At 39.4% G+C, this 13,509-nt stretch overlaps 2 protein-coding genes across 3 annotated transcripts; both read right to left on the reverse strand.

Annotated features, from left to right (window-relative positions):
• Positions 1-242: 242 nt before the first annotated feature.
• Positions 243-7,047, reverse strand: LOC133532357 (uncharacterized). 2 transcript variants are annotated; one of them, XM_061870970.1, is made up of 4 exons: positions 6,853-7,047; positions 5,169-5,363; positions 4,234-4,551; positions 243-488 (listed from the first exon to the last, which is right to left on the reverse strand). In XM_061870970.1, exons 1-4 carry the CDS (start codon positions 6,929-6,931, stop codon positions 274-276), a joined length of 807 nt encoding a protein of 268 aa, XP_061726954.1. In that variant the 5' UTR covers positions 6,932-7,047; the 3' UTR covers positions 243-273. The 2 variants fall into 2 exon arrangements, with proteins under 2 accessions (XP_061726954.1, XP_061726955.1); XM_061870971.1 differs by lacking the exon at positions 6,853-7,047 and adding an exon at positions 5,436-5,943.
• A 1,370-nt stretch (positions 7,048-8,417) lies between these two features.
• On the reverse strand, positions 8,418-13,085 carry LOC133532347 (uncharacterized). Its single transcript, XM_061870956.1, has 2 exons — positions 9,828-13,085; positions 8,418-8,716 (listed from the first exon to the last, which is right to left on the reverse strand). The coding sequence occupies exon 1, from the start codon at positions 13,083-13,085 to the stop codon at positions 9,915-9,917; it is 3,171 nt and encodes a 1,056-aa protein (XP_061726940.1). The 3' UTR covers positions 8,418-8,716; positions 9,828-9,914.
• Between the last annotated feature and the right edge of the window lie 424 nt (positions 13,086-13,509).

The following is a 13,509-nucleotide window of genomic DNA, read 5'->3' on the forward strand; positions in this document are numbered from 1 at the left end:
ATATCAGGCGGTTTGTTTTTATTCACTGATGTGTTGTGACACCAATTCACCGCACAAACAACCATCTTTCTTGTATTTTTTAATTTATAACCGGGAGGTGTACACAAACCAACTCGACCTTGAGTACTGCGAGGGCCGTTCGGATACGATGACACGAGGGCGACATAATGTCGTACTCGAAATGGCTTCACTAGGGATGTACAGACTAGGCATCTAGGTTAGTTATAAATCTATGAGAACACTCATATTTACTACTAGTGAGTTGTGTACATGTTAAACAAAATCAAACCTACCTCTCACCACCAGGCCGACTGTGGGGCGGTGCGGGCGCTCCGGCCCCAGCACGAGCTCGTCCTTGACCTCGTGCTCGGCGTACAGGCCGGCCAGCATGGCGGCCTCACTCACGCCGCACCCGTCGTCGCTGTCCGAGCACTCCTCTATCACACGCTCCTCTTCATCCATGAATTCGGCTTCTTCCTTAACACGGGCTGAAACAAAGGGTTGTAATTACCATTCGATCAAGACAAATATATGGATGAATCAACATAGATTGTTTACAATGCTGCCTCCATGTGTGTTCAGTCAGACAACTAGGCCAACACTTCAATGTATAAATACATTTTTATAAATTATTTATGAATAAGTAAGTAGTAACGCAGCAGACCAAATTCCAAGAGTCCACAGGTTTTGTATGAAAATGTACATTTTCTCCCATGGTACCAGTTTTCAGGATGAGATCACTTGAGTCGAAGTAATAATACAGCCTTATTATTGTTACTTACTATTAGCCTACTAAGAAAATGGAGCTTCTGATTTATTTTGAACAATCCATTTGTATAAGTTTGTTCATAAAATAAATCATTTTCAATTTTTTTTTAACTTTGTAATTATTAATATGTCTTTCCCATGTAAGTTTTGATTTTGTAAATGAAATCAGTATAAATGTTGATTTATTTTGCTCCCACTCATCTCACAACATATATTAAATATTCAGACAACTATATATATACATATATAAAACTAATATTTAAAAACATGGGACACAGCTGGCTCAGGAGCATATATCTCTAGTCATCACAAAAATAAATGCCAGTTTGATTGCACTTTTATATGCAGGGCTGTTAAACTAAAGGTATTGCTGACTGTACAATACATATACAACATTTTTATTTATTATTATTGGGGTGCTGCAGGTCTATGAGTGCCACATCCACCAAGCAGTGATCTATTGTAATGTTCATACAACATACATGCTTTTTGACCTAGATACTCAATACAACTGCATATTACGTCTTGTTGTCACTTGACTACCGTTAAACCACTCAACTATACTCCATTACTACCATTATGGTCCACAAGTTTAATACATAATTAAGTATCAAAACCAATGTCATTTTTATTCTTGTATGAGTTTTTTTCTTCCATTTGTGACAATATTTTGTCTCAGAACTGCATCATTCAAATATTAGTTACACCTGAACAAAGATATTCGAGTTAGTCTGGAACCATAGTTGAAAGAGTTTGGACTATAATTGGGTGTCTATGGTACATCAAAATCACAAATTGACATTAAGGCTGACTTAATAATATGCAGCATTTTCATTACACCAAGTGGTCACAATTCTCAACCATTCTCATGAAATTTTGTGAGCAGGTTCCATGATTTGATAGAATTTGATTGACAATTCAGATTTAAGAAATTTTTCAAAACAGCGGTACTACACATCTATTTCATTTAAAGCTATCCAAGCGAGGTCGACAGCTCACAGAGCTACTACTGTAATTAGTATTTTACTATTTTTTTGTGACAAAAACTGCATGTAATGTACACATTGTTTTAACAAGGCTATGATCCTTTATATATACAAAGAAGAATTGTTATGGATGTTAATGATAATGAAGTAAACCTAACTTCACGTGTTGTCAACGTAACGTCAGTGTTGTCTCTACAGCGATGGGCTTAGTAATATCAGAGTATATCTAGGTTTATATTGTATGAACTTACGCATTTCCGCCAGGTTCCTTTCGGCCTCCTCCTTCACGCGCGCCGGCGACATCCGGCCAGAGTCAGCACTTGCCTCCATCTCTCACAGATCGCGTCACAAATCTTATACTATTGCACAAAAGTCTCTAACTCAACAGTAATTATAGGCATGATACTTATGATATTATTGAAATATTTTTTTTTTAATAAATGCCCACGCTACGCGTTATTATAGAATAGCATGACAGTGACGCTACATTGCGAGTATTGTCAATTGTGACAGTTGAGTTGATATTATCAATCAATCAATCAAAACTTTATTGATAAAATATAGTTATTTTACATGTCAACTCATTATAATATATCTATTTAAGCGCACATTATTATTTTATAGATGAAAACATTATTAACACAATATAATTATTTCAAAGTTCATTATCATTACGGGTCGAATTATTTTAACTTATTTTAAAAAGAATTAATCAGATTTATATAATATTGAAATATAATTATAATTTTTAATGAACAAAAAAATTTTTTTTTTTAAGTGTAACTTATTTCTATCACATGCAATTAATTATAAATATTTTGTTTTAAGTTTAAAATAACTAAATAAATAGTTTAATAAATAACAATCTTACACTATCTACTTAATAGCTATTATACTTCGTATTTACATTGATCTTGGGCAAGTAATCAGGTGGTCTCAGATGGCCGAAAGAAATCATTTACAGAGTATAGTGCATCCGTAAACTTAAGCTTTAGTTTGTTTTCAAATGTTCTACTACTATTAGACTTTCTTATATCATCCGGTATCGCATTATACACTCTAGGGCCAATTGAGTGCAGAAGTTTTTTAGATTTTGCCAGTCTAGTCAGGGGTGGTCGCAATTTATTTCGCTGCCTTGTGTTGCGATTATGAACGTCCCCGTATGTCGAGAATTGGTCTAAGTGCGTTCGTACGCATTTTGCAATTTCCAGGATATACAGACTTGGTAGTGTCAGAATCTTGTACTCCTGGAACAATTTTCTTGCATCACTATCCCACGGAACGCCCGCGACGACTCGGATCGCTCGTCTTTGTAGCTTGAACGCTCTTTCTCGCTCTGCAGCATTACCCCAGAGGTCGACACCATAAGCGAGAAGTGAATGAAAGTAGCCATAGTAGGCTTTTTTCACATTCTCGGTATTAAGGCTAGGACGCAATCTACCAAGCGCAAAACATGCAGATGAGAGCCAGCTGCACAGGGTGTCAATGTGAGAACCCCATGTAAGACCGGAGTCTATTATTAGACCGAGATATTTCACCTCATCCACCTGTGGAACCAGCTGCCCATTACAGACAATATTCAGATTGTGATCCTGCTTGCCACGGAGCCCAAATCGGATGATGTTAGTTTTTTCGACATTTAATGTCATTCCATTAGCCGTGAACCATGACGCTACCTGATCCATGACTATACTGGTTTTTGCCACGAGCTGCGCATGGGTGTCAGCGGCTACAATTACGCACCCGTCGTCCGCTATTGACAGACTATTAAAGCCACAACAGACTACCGGCACCGCACCGCCACCTTGGTGCTGTCAAAATAATCCTTACTCGCTCTAACTTACGTACTTGTATAATTCGTGGACTACCTGTTACAGAAAGTTTTTGTTCTTTATATCCTGCTGCCCTAAGGTTGGCTGGAAGAGATCGCTTACAGCAATAAGACCACCTGTTACTACCTTTCTTTACATTGTTAAACTGTTTTAAAATATGTTTTTTTTTGTGGTGTCATAAAGAATATTTACTTATAGCTGTATCCTTAACACAAAAGATAGGTGTGCCGGTGCGGTAGTCTGGTATGACTTTTATCACTTATTTTTTATACAGGCCAGTCCAGACGGAAAAAAATTTCACCAATCTGATTATATTGTCTGACCAAATCAGGTGGTGCGCACGCTAACGCTAATTTGGCTCGCCGATTTCGACCGCCGGTTATGACCGATATAATGGAGATTTTTTTAAATTTAGATTAGAGCGTTCGAATATCACCATGAATCTAAAATAAACCCTCTATGATATCGTTAGCACGATCGTTTTTGACATTTCTCTTGAGGTTCGGGCAATCGAGATTCGACTGTATAACTATAGGCTCTCTTTCATAACACAAAATAGACAAATATAGTATGTATGTCAGCTGCTTTGCTCCAAACCAGTGCCGTTTTGCGTGAGGTTGTGATGGGTTTAAAAAACTACAACTCACCATTGCCCGTGACATCAGGTCTGCCCGCTCCCTGCTCCGCGCTTGTAGGCACATGGATGTGGACCGCGACATGTTTTATTAAATCTGATTCCAAATCAAAACTCTCTCCGCATATATCACACGTCTCTTCTTTCTCAGGTGTACCATATGATTGGTGTTCACCAGCCGAGTCAGCGGCGGCTGCAGGCTGCGGGGCTCGCGCGGCGCGGCTCGCGAGGCGCTCGAGCCGCACGGAGCAGTCCCGAGCGAGCCGAGCCCCCGCGCCCCGCGCACCCGCCGCAGCACGCCCGCCCTCCGCGACGTCTAGCGCCCTGCCTCCTGACAAATTACCTTTAAATACTGTTTTAAATAAATAAATAAAATTAGTAAATATTGGACATTCTTTCTTACACAAATTGACTAAGCCCCACATTACTGTGGCAGCTTGCGCTCAAGAAGGCTTGTGTTGTAAATACTCAGACAATGATGTAAGTAATACAGAAATACTTAATAAATAGAAGACAGAGACACCCATGACAAATATCTGTGTTCATCACACCAATAAATTATACGACCAGTTTGGCCTAGTGGGTAGTGACCCTGCCTACGAAGCTGATGGTCCCGGGTTCAAATCCTGGTAAGGGCATTTATTCCTGTGATGAGCATGGATATTTGTTCCTGAGTCATTGGTGTTTTCTATGTATTTACGTATTCATAAATATTTATATATTATATACATTGTTGTCTAAGTACCCTCAACACAAGCCTTATTGAGCTTACTGTGGGACTTAGTCAATTTGTGTAATAATGTCCTATAATGTAAAAAAAAAAAAACAAAAAAAAAATGTCGAAGCCCACTAGGCGAGACTGGTCATCACCATCAGTGTGAACGGTGTTAGAACACTCATATTTACTACTAGTTGAGTTGTGTACATGTTAAACAAAATCAAACCTACCTCTCACCACCAGGCCGACTGTGGGGCGGTGCGGGCGCTCCGGCCCCAGCACGAGCTCGTCCTTGACCTCGTGCTCGGCGTACAGGCCGGCCAGCATGGCGGCCTCACTCACGCCGCACCCGTCGTCGCTGTCCGAGCACTCCTCTTTCACACGCTCCTCTTCATCCATGAATTCGGCTTCTTCCTTAACAGGGGCTGAAACAAAGGGTTGTCATTACCATTCGATCAAGACAAAAATATATGGATGAATCAACATAGATTGCTTACAATGCTGCCTCCATGTGTGTTCAGTCAGACAACTAGGCCAACACTTCAATGTATAAATACATTTTTATAAATTATTTATGAATAAGTAAGTAGTAACGCAGCAGACCAAATTCCAAGAGTCCACAGGTTTTGTATGAAAATGTACATTTTCTCCCATGGTACCAGTTTTCAAGATGAGATCACTTGAGTCGAAGTTATAATACAGCCTAATTATTGTTACTTACTATTAGCCTACTAAGAAAATGGAGCTTCTGATTTATTTTGAACAATCCATTTGTATAAGTTTGTTCATGAAATAAATCATTTTTTTTTTTTTTCCCATATAAGTAATATGTCTTTCCCATGTAAGTTTTGATTTTGTAAATGAAATAAATATAAATGTTGATTTATTTTACTCCCACTCATCTCGCGACATATATTAGATAACTATATATATATAAAACTAATATTTAAAAACATGGGACACAGCTGGCTCAGGAGCATATATCTCTAGTCATCACAAAAATAAATGCCAGTTTAATTGCACTTTTATATGCAGGGCTGTTAAACTAAAGGTATTGCTGACTGTACAACATTTTTATTTATTATTATTGGGGTGCTGCAGGTCTATGAGTGCCACATCCACCAAGCAGTGATCTATTGTAATGTTCATACAACATACATGCTTTTTGACCTAGATACTCAATACAACTGCATATTACGTCTTGTTGTCACTTGACTACCGTTAAACCACTCAACTATACTCCATTACTACCATTATGGTCCACAAGTTTAATACATAATTAAGTATCAAAACCAATGTCATTTTTATTCTTGTATGAGTTTTTTTCTTCCATTTGTGACAAAATTTTGTTTCAGAACTGCATCATTCAAATATTAGTTACACCTGAACAAAGATATTCGAGTTAGTCTGGAACCATAGTTGAAAGAGTTTGGACTATAATTGGGTGTCTATGGTACATCGTAATCACAAATTGACATTAAGGCTGACTTAATAATATGCAGCATTTTCATTACACCAAGTGGTCACAATTCTCAACCATTCTCATGAAATTTTATGAGCAGGTTCCATGATTTGATAGAATTTGATTGACAATTCAGATTTAAGAATTTTTTCAAAACAGCGGAGCTACACATCTATTTCGTTTAAAGCTATCCAAGCGAGGTCTACAGCTCACAGAGCTACTACTGTAATTAGTATTTTACTATTTTTTTGTGACAAAAACTGCATGTAATGTACACATTGTTTTAACAAGGCTATGATCCTTTATATAATACAAAGAAGAATTGTTATGGATGTTAATGATAATGAAGTAAACCTAACTTCACGTGTTGTCAACGTAACGTCAGTGTTGTCTCTACAGCGATGGGCTTAGTAATATCGGAGTATATCTAGGTTTATATTGTATGAACTTACGCATTTCCGCCAGGTCCCTTTCGGCTTCCTCCTTCACGCGCGCCGGCGACATCCGGCCAGAGTCAGCACTTGCCTCCATCTCTCACAGATCGCGTCACAAATGTTATACTATTGCACAAAAGTCTCTAACTCAACAGTAATTATAGGCATGATACTTATGATATTATTGTTTTTTTTTTTTTAATAACTGCCCACGCTACGCGTTATTATAGAATAGCATGACAGTGACGCTATATTGCGAGTATTGTCAAGTCGAGTTGATATTGACAGACTATTAAAGCCAAAACAGACTACCGCACCGCACCGCCACCTTGGTGCTGTCAAAATAATCCTTACTCGCTCTAACTTACGTACTTATATAATTCGTGGACTACCTGTTACAGAAAGTTATTGTTCGTTATATCCTGCTGCCCTAAGGTTGTCTGGAAGAGATCGCTTACAGCAATAAGACCACCTGTTGCTACCTTTCTTTACATTGTTAAACTGTTTTAAAATATGTTTTTTCTGGTCAAATATTGTTAGAGAGAGCAGTAGCATGAATGGAGCACAACGGATGAATCTTCAATGAATATATTTCATAAATTAGTTAATACAATTAATCTAAATATATTATAAGTAACATAATAACAACACAGACTGTTTTTTATCAAGTGACAATTGATTGACTTAACAGTTCAAATCTATATTCTAATTTGAAATATAAATTGTGGCGTGTAGCTTACAACCTTATTTCAACAAATATTAAATGAAACGTTTTTTGATATATTTACAGAATAATCGCCTGCAAACACTTAACGGTTACATTCTGTATATATGACAGTCCATATCAAAAAGGACTTTATGGCGGTTGAAGCTTATGGCTCCTCTACACGATGGCCCAGCGTAGGCCAGTCCAAGGGATACATTTATACGTTAGAGGGAGCAAGTGATATTACTATCTCATTCTACTGCATGGCTGCGTCCCTTAGATTGGCGTACGATGGGCCATCATTTGGAGGAGCCCTTACGTCGTGTAGTACCACATTAGTAATGTCGCGACGCTAATAACGGCGTAAGCGCCGAGCGCCATAAGGTTCCATACGGACCAGACTACCACCAAACTCGCCGTACTAATGTGAATTATTTCATGAATTTTGCAAAAAAAAGTACAAGTTAACCACCCGCGAGACCAAGTCGCGTCCCACTTCGACTCGTGGTTTGATGTAAAGACGAGAGAATATTTTGTCTCGAGAAAGAGTTGTGCTACGGATTTTAGTTCAAAGTCGCGATTTTCTGTCATTTTCTGGCAGTGACATTCGATCTCGAGTTTGTCGCTTCTCTCGCGCGTGAGTTGTGCTGAGTCCTCAAGTCGCGCCTGTCGCGGTATGTTATGCTAGCAGTGCATATTACAATTGTGCTGAATTTACTGCGAGCCTAGCCAAGATGACAATAGCTGCCTCTCTCTCGCACTAATGCGGAACAGTGATATGAAGACATAGCGTTCCGTTGTCGTAGCGCAAACGATAGGCATCTTGGCTAGGCCCCCTGATCTGATGACAACGCAACGTTATTGAGTTGGGCTCTCTTGTATCGACGTTGATACAAAATACTAAGATAAATAGACTGATTGCCTGAGTTCGAGTTACCTAATGATTCTAAGACCTTATTAAATGAAATATAAGTTTACTATCAACTTGTCATGTATAGTTGTTTATTATCTTAATGAACTTAGATCTGCTTCGCTTATATTATTAGGAAAGAGAGGTCGGTTATTCTATGGACAGTGTGGTTCATACCTTATTCAAATGATGTAATTGGAGTATGTCTCCCTGGTTCATGAGCTCCAAGCGCAGAGGCCAGCTCTAACTTGATCTTATACCACCACCTGTGTAGAAAATAGATTTATGACCATGGGTCACTAAGTATCCTTAACCTGTATCATAATATAACACATCTATCTCTCAAGATAGATACATAAACATTGTAACATGTATATATGTATGTAGGAACAGACAACAAGAAATCAGTATTCATAGTAAAGTTCAACATTGTCCCACAGGACTCAAAGTACATATATAGGTATGCATGTCTGTGTAATAGTCACAACTGTCTATGTCTTGGTAAGTCTCATCAGTCAACCTTTGCACTGGATAAGGAGTGCGGTGACCTGGTCGCAACCAGTCACAAACCATAGATCAATTCCATAGCATGCCAAATGAGGGAAACACCAGTTCCTTGCTATAGCCAAGAGTGCACCTATCCGAAGGGTGTACGAGCCCCTTGCAGGTCACTATCAATTCTATGGCATGCCAGACGAGGGAAACACCAGTCCCTTGCTATGGCCAAGAGTGCACCTATCCGAAGGGTGTACGAGCCCCTTACAGGTCACTATCAATTCTATGGCATGCCAGACGAGGGAAACACCAGTCCCTTGCTATGGCCAAGAGTGCACCTATCCGAAGGGTGTACGAGCCCCTTACAGGTCACTATCAATTCTATGGCATGCCAGACGAGGGAAACACCAGTCCCTTGCTATGGCCAAGAGTGCACCTATCCGAAGGGTGTACGAGCCCCTTACAGGTCACTATCAATTCTATGGCATGCCAGACGAGGGTTGGGCTCAGGTCGGCAGACGCATCTCCGACCTGACCATGACATACAAGCACACCTCTGCTCGTAACCAAAGAGCATGTAATCATTACGTTCTCTTGCAACATCATCACACGTCATGTCACGTCTTTATAAGTCAACTCAACACATTGCGGTCAGTACATTGAATCTAGTCATACATAGATTTCACAATAAATAAATGTAGGAAATATATGCGTGGGACGAACAAGTCCTCCTTTATATACTCATTATACTTAGCTTTCAGATAATTAGAGAGATGATGCTCTGGCTGTACGAGGCTGGCTTCGGGCACACGTTAATAAATAAGTTAACAAACTTGAAACTTCATGTGAGAGAAACAGGAAGGAAAAGTATGGTTTGCTTACCATAGACAATATACAAGATGTTACATGTGTTGCCATGTGCAACAATGCGTACATCGCGGAAGTCCGCGACACACCCGCCGAGGCGAGCTATTGCGAAGTAGTTAGAGTAGTCATTAAATGGCGAGTCCATTCTCGGATTCTCTCCATAGCTTGGACTGCCGCATTCCTTCTTTGCCTTTCATTGTCAGATTGATTCGAAGCTGATTCATTATTCTTGTCAACAAGATCAGTTGTTGTTTCTACATTGCCATGTCTCAAATCTATGTCTTCTTCTTCTGCTGTATCTACGTTCTCATTAGTAACGTCAGTGTTCTCATTTATCCTATCTATGCTATGTGTCGTGTCCGTGTCCATGCTATCAGTCCCATCCGTGCTTCCATCTGGTTGCATGTTGGGGTAATCTTCCCTTTGTGTCATTGGTAAGTCCGAATCTTCCTCAACTTCCATTCTCATTGCCTTTGGTGCAGATTCGACTTCCGCTTGATGACCAGATAAATCGGTTTGCGATGGGATGTCTTCAATCTCTAAAGGGTACAAGTGTGATATAGACCTTGTAAATATATTGTTATCAACCTTTACTTTAGCGACTCTGTATAATCCATCAGTACCTTTAATTAATTCGGAGATCCTTCCTACCTTCCAGTTTTCTCTGTTCTTTGTATCACCTTTTATTTGTACAATATCACCAACGCATGGTACATCATGAGATCTGACTCTGGGTTGTTTAGTTGAATGTTTGTAATGTTCCCTTAAACTCAACAAGTACTGATTCATAAACATGTCTCTGTACTCTTTCATGATAGTCTCACCCCGTCTCCATCCTTCTATGAGTTGTTGTTTAGTTGCAGTGGCTGTAATTGGTGCCTTACTCACTGACATCTGGAGTCCTAGACATCTTCCTGGTGTTAAGAAATCGGCTGGTTTCAATACATGTTCCAAACCAGTACCTACATAAGTCAAGGGTCTTGTGTTCACAACACTTTCCACTTCTTTCATGATGGTTAGTAATTGGTTATCGTCAAGCAGATGTTTTTGTAAGGTTCGTTTCAGACAGTGTTTGACTACTGCCACTAGTCTTTCGTATACACCGCCATGCCATGGAGCTAATTGAGGAATGAACTTCCATTGTATCCTTTGATCTGTTGGACCTCCGGTTGTGATTATCTCGGATAACAATTTAAATTGAAGAGCATTGTCAGTCACAATCAAAGTAGGAACACCTCTGGTGGCCATAAATCTTCTGAACGCCAGTAAACATTCTTCCGCAGACATATCCTTTACTATTTCTAAATGTATAGCGCGAATTACAAGGCAGGTAAACAAGCAAATCCAACGTTTTTGTTTACCTTCTGCTTTAACATACATCAGTCCGAAGTAGTCCACTCCTACGTAAGTATATGCTGTTTCATACTTAACTCTTTCAGGTGGTAATGCTGGAGTTTCTGGTAATGTGTAAGGTCCTCCGCCATGTTTCACGCATTGCGGACACTTGTTAATAAACTTTTGTACCTGAGCTCTTCCTTGTGGAATCCAAAAACGTTGTCTGACTATGTCCAGGGTGTGGGGTACTCCAACATGGTAGTTGTTTTCATGCGCCTTCTTTATGGTTTTTGTGGTAAATTCACAATCCTTCGGCAAAAGAATTGGATATTTCGCGTCATATGATAAATCTGAGTGCGTCAAACGACCGCCACATCTAAGGATTCTGTCGACATCCTTGAATAATCTTAGATTGCGGGTAAGATGTGTCATCTTATCGTTGACTTCATCCGGATAAAACTGTCTCTGTATACTTCGTATTTCTTGTACTTCTGAACTTATTCTGTTATTCACATTTTCCCGTGTTTCTGAAAAGATTTGTCTGGTTTCTGTCTGATGCTTCTGTGCCTTGCTCAAGTCAATATTCCTTTTAAGTTGATTTTTCGTGTCTGAGTTCAATTCAGCTTTCTGTGTGATGTTATTCGACAGACCCTCCCCCGCCAGAAGAGTAACGTCTCTTGCGGGTCGGTATGGCCAGTTATGAGAATCTTCCTTTAGAAATTTCGGGCCACTGAGCCATCGTTGAAAATCTTCTGTCGAATTAGTTGGTCTAGTTGCTACATCGGCTGGGTTATGTTCAGACGGGACATATCTTACAGCCAAGTTCTTGTTTTTCTTGATTTCCTCTATCCTTCTTGAGATGAATGGTGGCAGCAGCTTTTTAGATTGATACCAATCTATTACTATTTGACTATCTGTCCATAGTACTTGTTGTGATATGTTCACCTGGAGATGTTTCATGACATATTGGATTAGTCTGCTGCCTATTAGAGCTCCTAATAGCTCCAATTTAGGAATCTTTAAATTGTCTTGATCTTTCAAGGGTATTAATCTTGATTTGCCAATAATGAAATTCACTTTGTCTCCTTGCAGTAGATAAACTACGGCTGCATACGCTGACATCGACGAATCTGTGAAACAGTGAAGTTGGCCTTCTTGGTTATTCGTTATGTTCCTAGGCAGGCATATGTTGTGAGTTTGCTTAAGATCTTCTAAGATAGTTTTCCATTCGGCTGCCATTTCTTCAGATAATGGAGCGTCCCAATGCGATTTTGTCTTCCATAATTTTTGAAGTAATAATTTAGCTGGTAATATTATTGGTGCAGCAAAACCACATGGGTCGTATATGGCAGCGATGGTCTTCAGAATACCTCTCTTCGTATAAGCATTCGTGGTGTTCTTTATCCTTAAGCAAATCGTGTCATTTTCTAGGTCCCAATTTAAACCAAGAGTTTTTACAGTTTTATCTGTACTAGCATCTGTTATGTTCTGCATGAGCTCTTTAGAGTTGGAACTCCATTCTCTTAGGTTCATAGATATTTGTTGGAATACCGTTTTACTGTCTTTATACAGACTCATTGCTTCTTTGACGCTGTTCGATCCTGTCAAGACATTATCCACATATATGTCGTTAGCTAGACTCTTTAAACGTTCATCATTGGTTTTAGATAAATGGTATTTGATGGTAGCGTTCAGCAAAAATGGACTGGATATAATTCCGAAGGGAACGCGTGTAAATCTGTAGTGTATAAGATTCTCTTCTACAGCTGGTTTAGACACATCCTTTAGCCACAGGAATCTTGTGACGTCTCTGTCTTTGTCGTGTAAGCCTATCTGTAGGAAAGCCTTTTCTACATCAGCAGTTATTCCAATTTTGTGACATCTGAACTTTATCAGCAAACCAGTTAGATCTTCTAACATCATCGGGTCGCAATACATACATTCGTTAAGGCTTTTGCTGTCCTTTGTCTTTGCTGATGCCTCGTACAAAATTCTAAGCTTTTTCCCCGGCACCGACACTCCATGATGACTAAGGTAATGTATCGGATGGTCAGTATTCCCTTTGTCTTTCACAACTTCTATGATCCTCAGGTTTAGTTCCTTGGTTTTCAGTCGTAGGGCACAATGCTCTATTATGTTTATTCTTTGCACCACAATGACGGCAGATGTGTGTCGTTTTACAGGTAGCTTGTCTATGACCGATTTTCAAACAGATGTAGCAACGGTTAAGTAATTTCCTTTTCCTCTCGGCTAAGGTCTTAAATTTCGTGCAAGCGTCATTGTAATGATCTCCTTGACAAAATATACATTCAATTTTACTTCGTTTTCCGAATGCTTGCGCATTATTCGATGTACTATTGGC

The sequence above is a fragment of the Cydia pomonella genome, chromosome 27 (assembly GCF_033807575.1).
Source record: "Cydia pomonella isolate Wapato2018A chromosome 27, ilCydPomo1, whole genome shotgun sequence".
Classification (NCBI taxonomy): domain Eukaryota; kingdom Metazoa; phylum Arthropoda; class Insecta; order Lepidoptera; family Tortricidae; genus Cydia; species Cydia pomonella.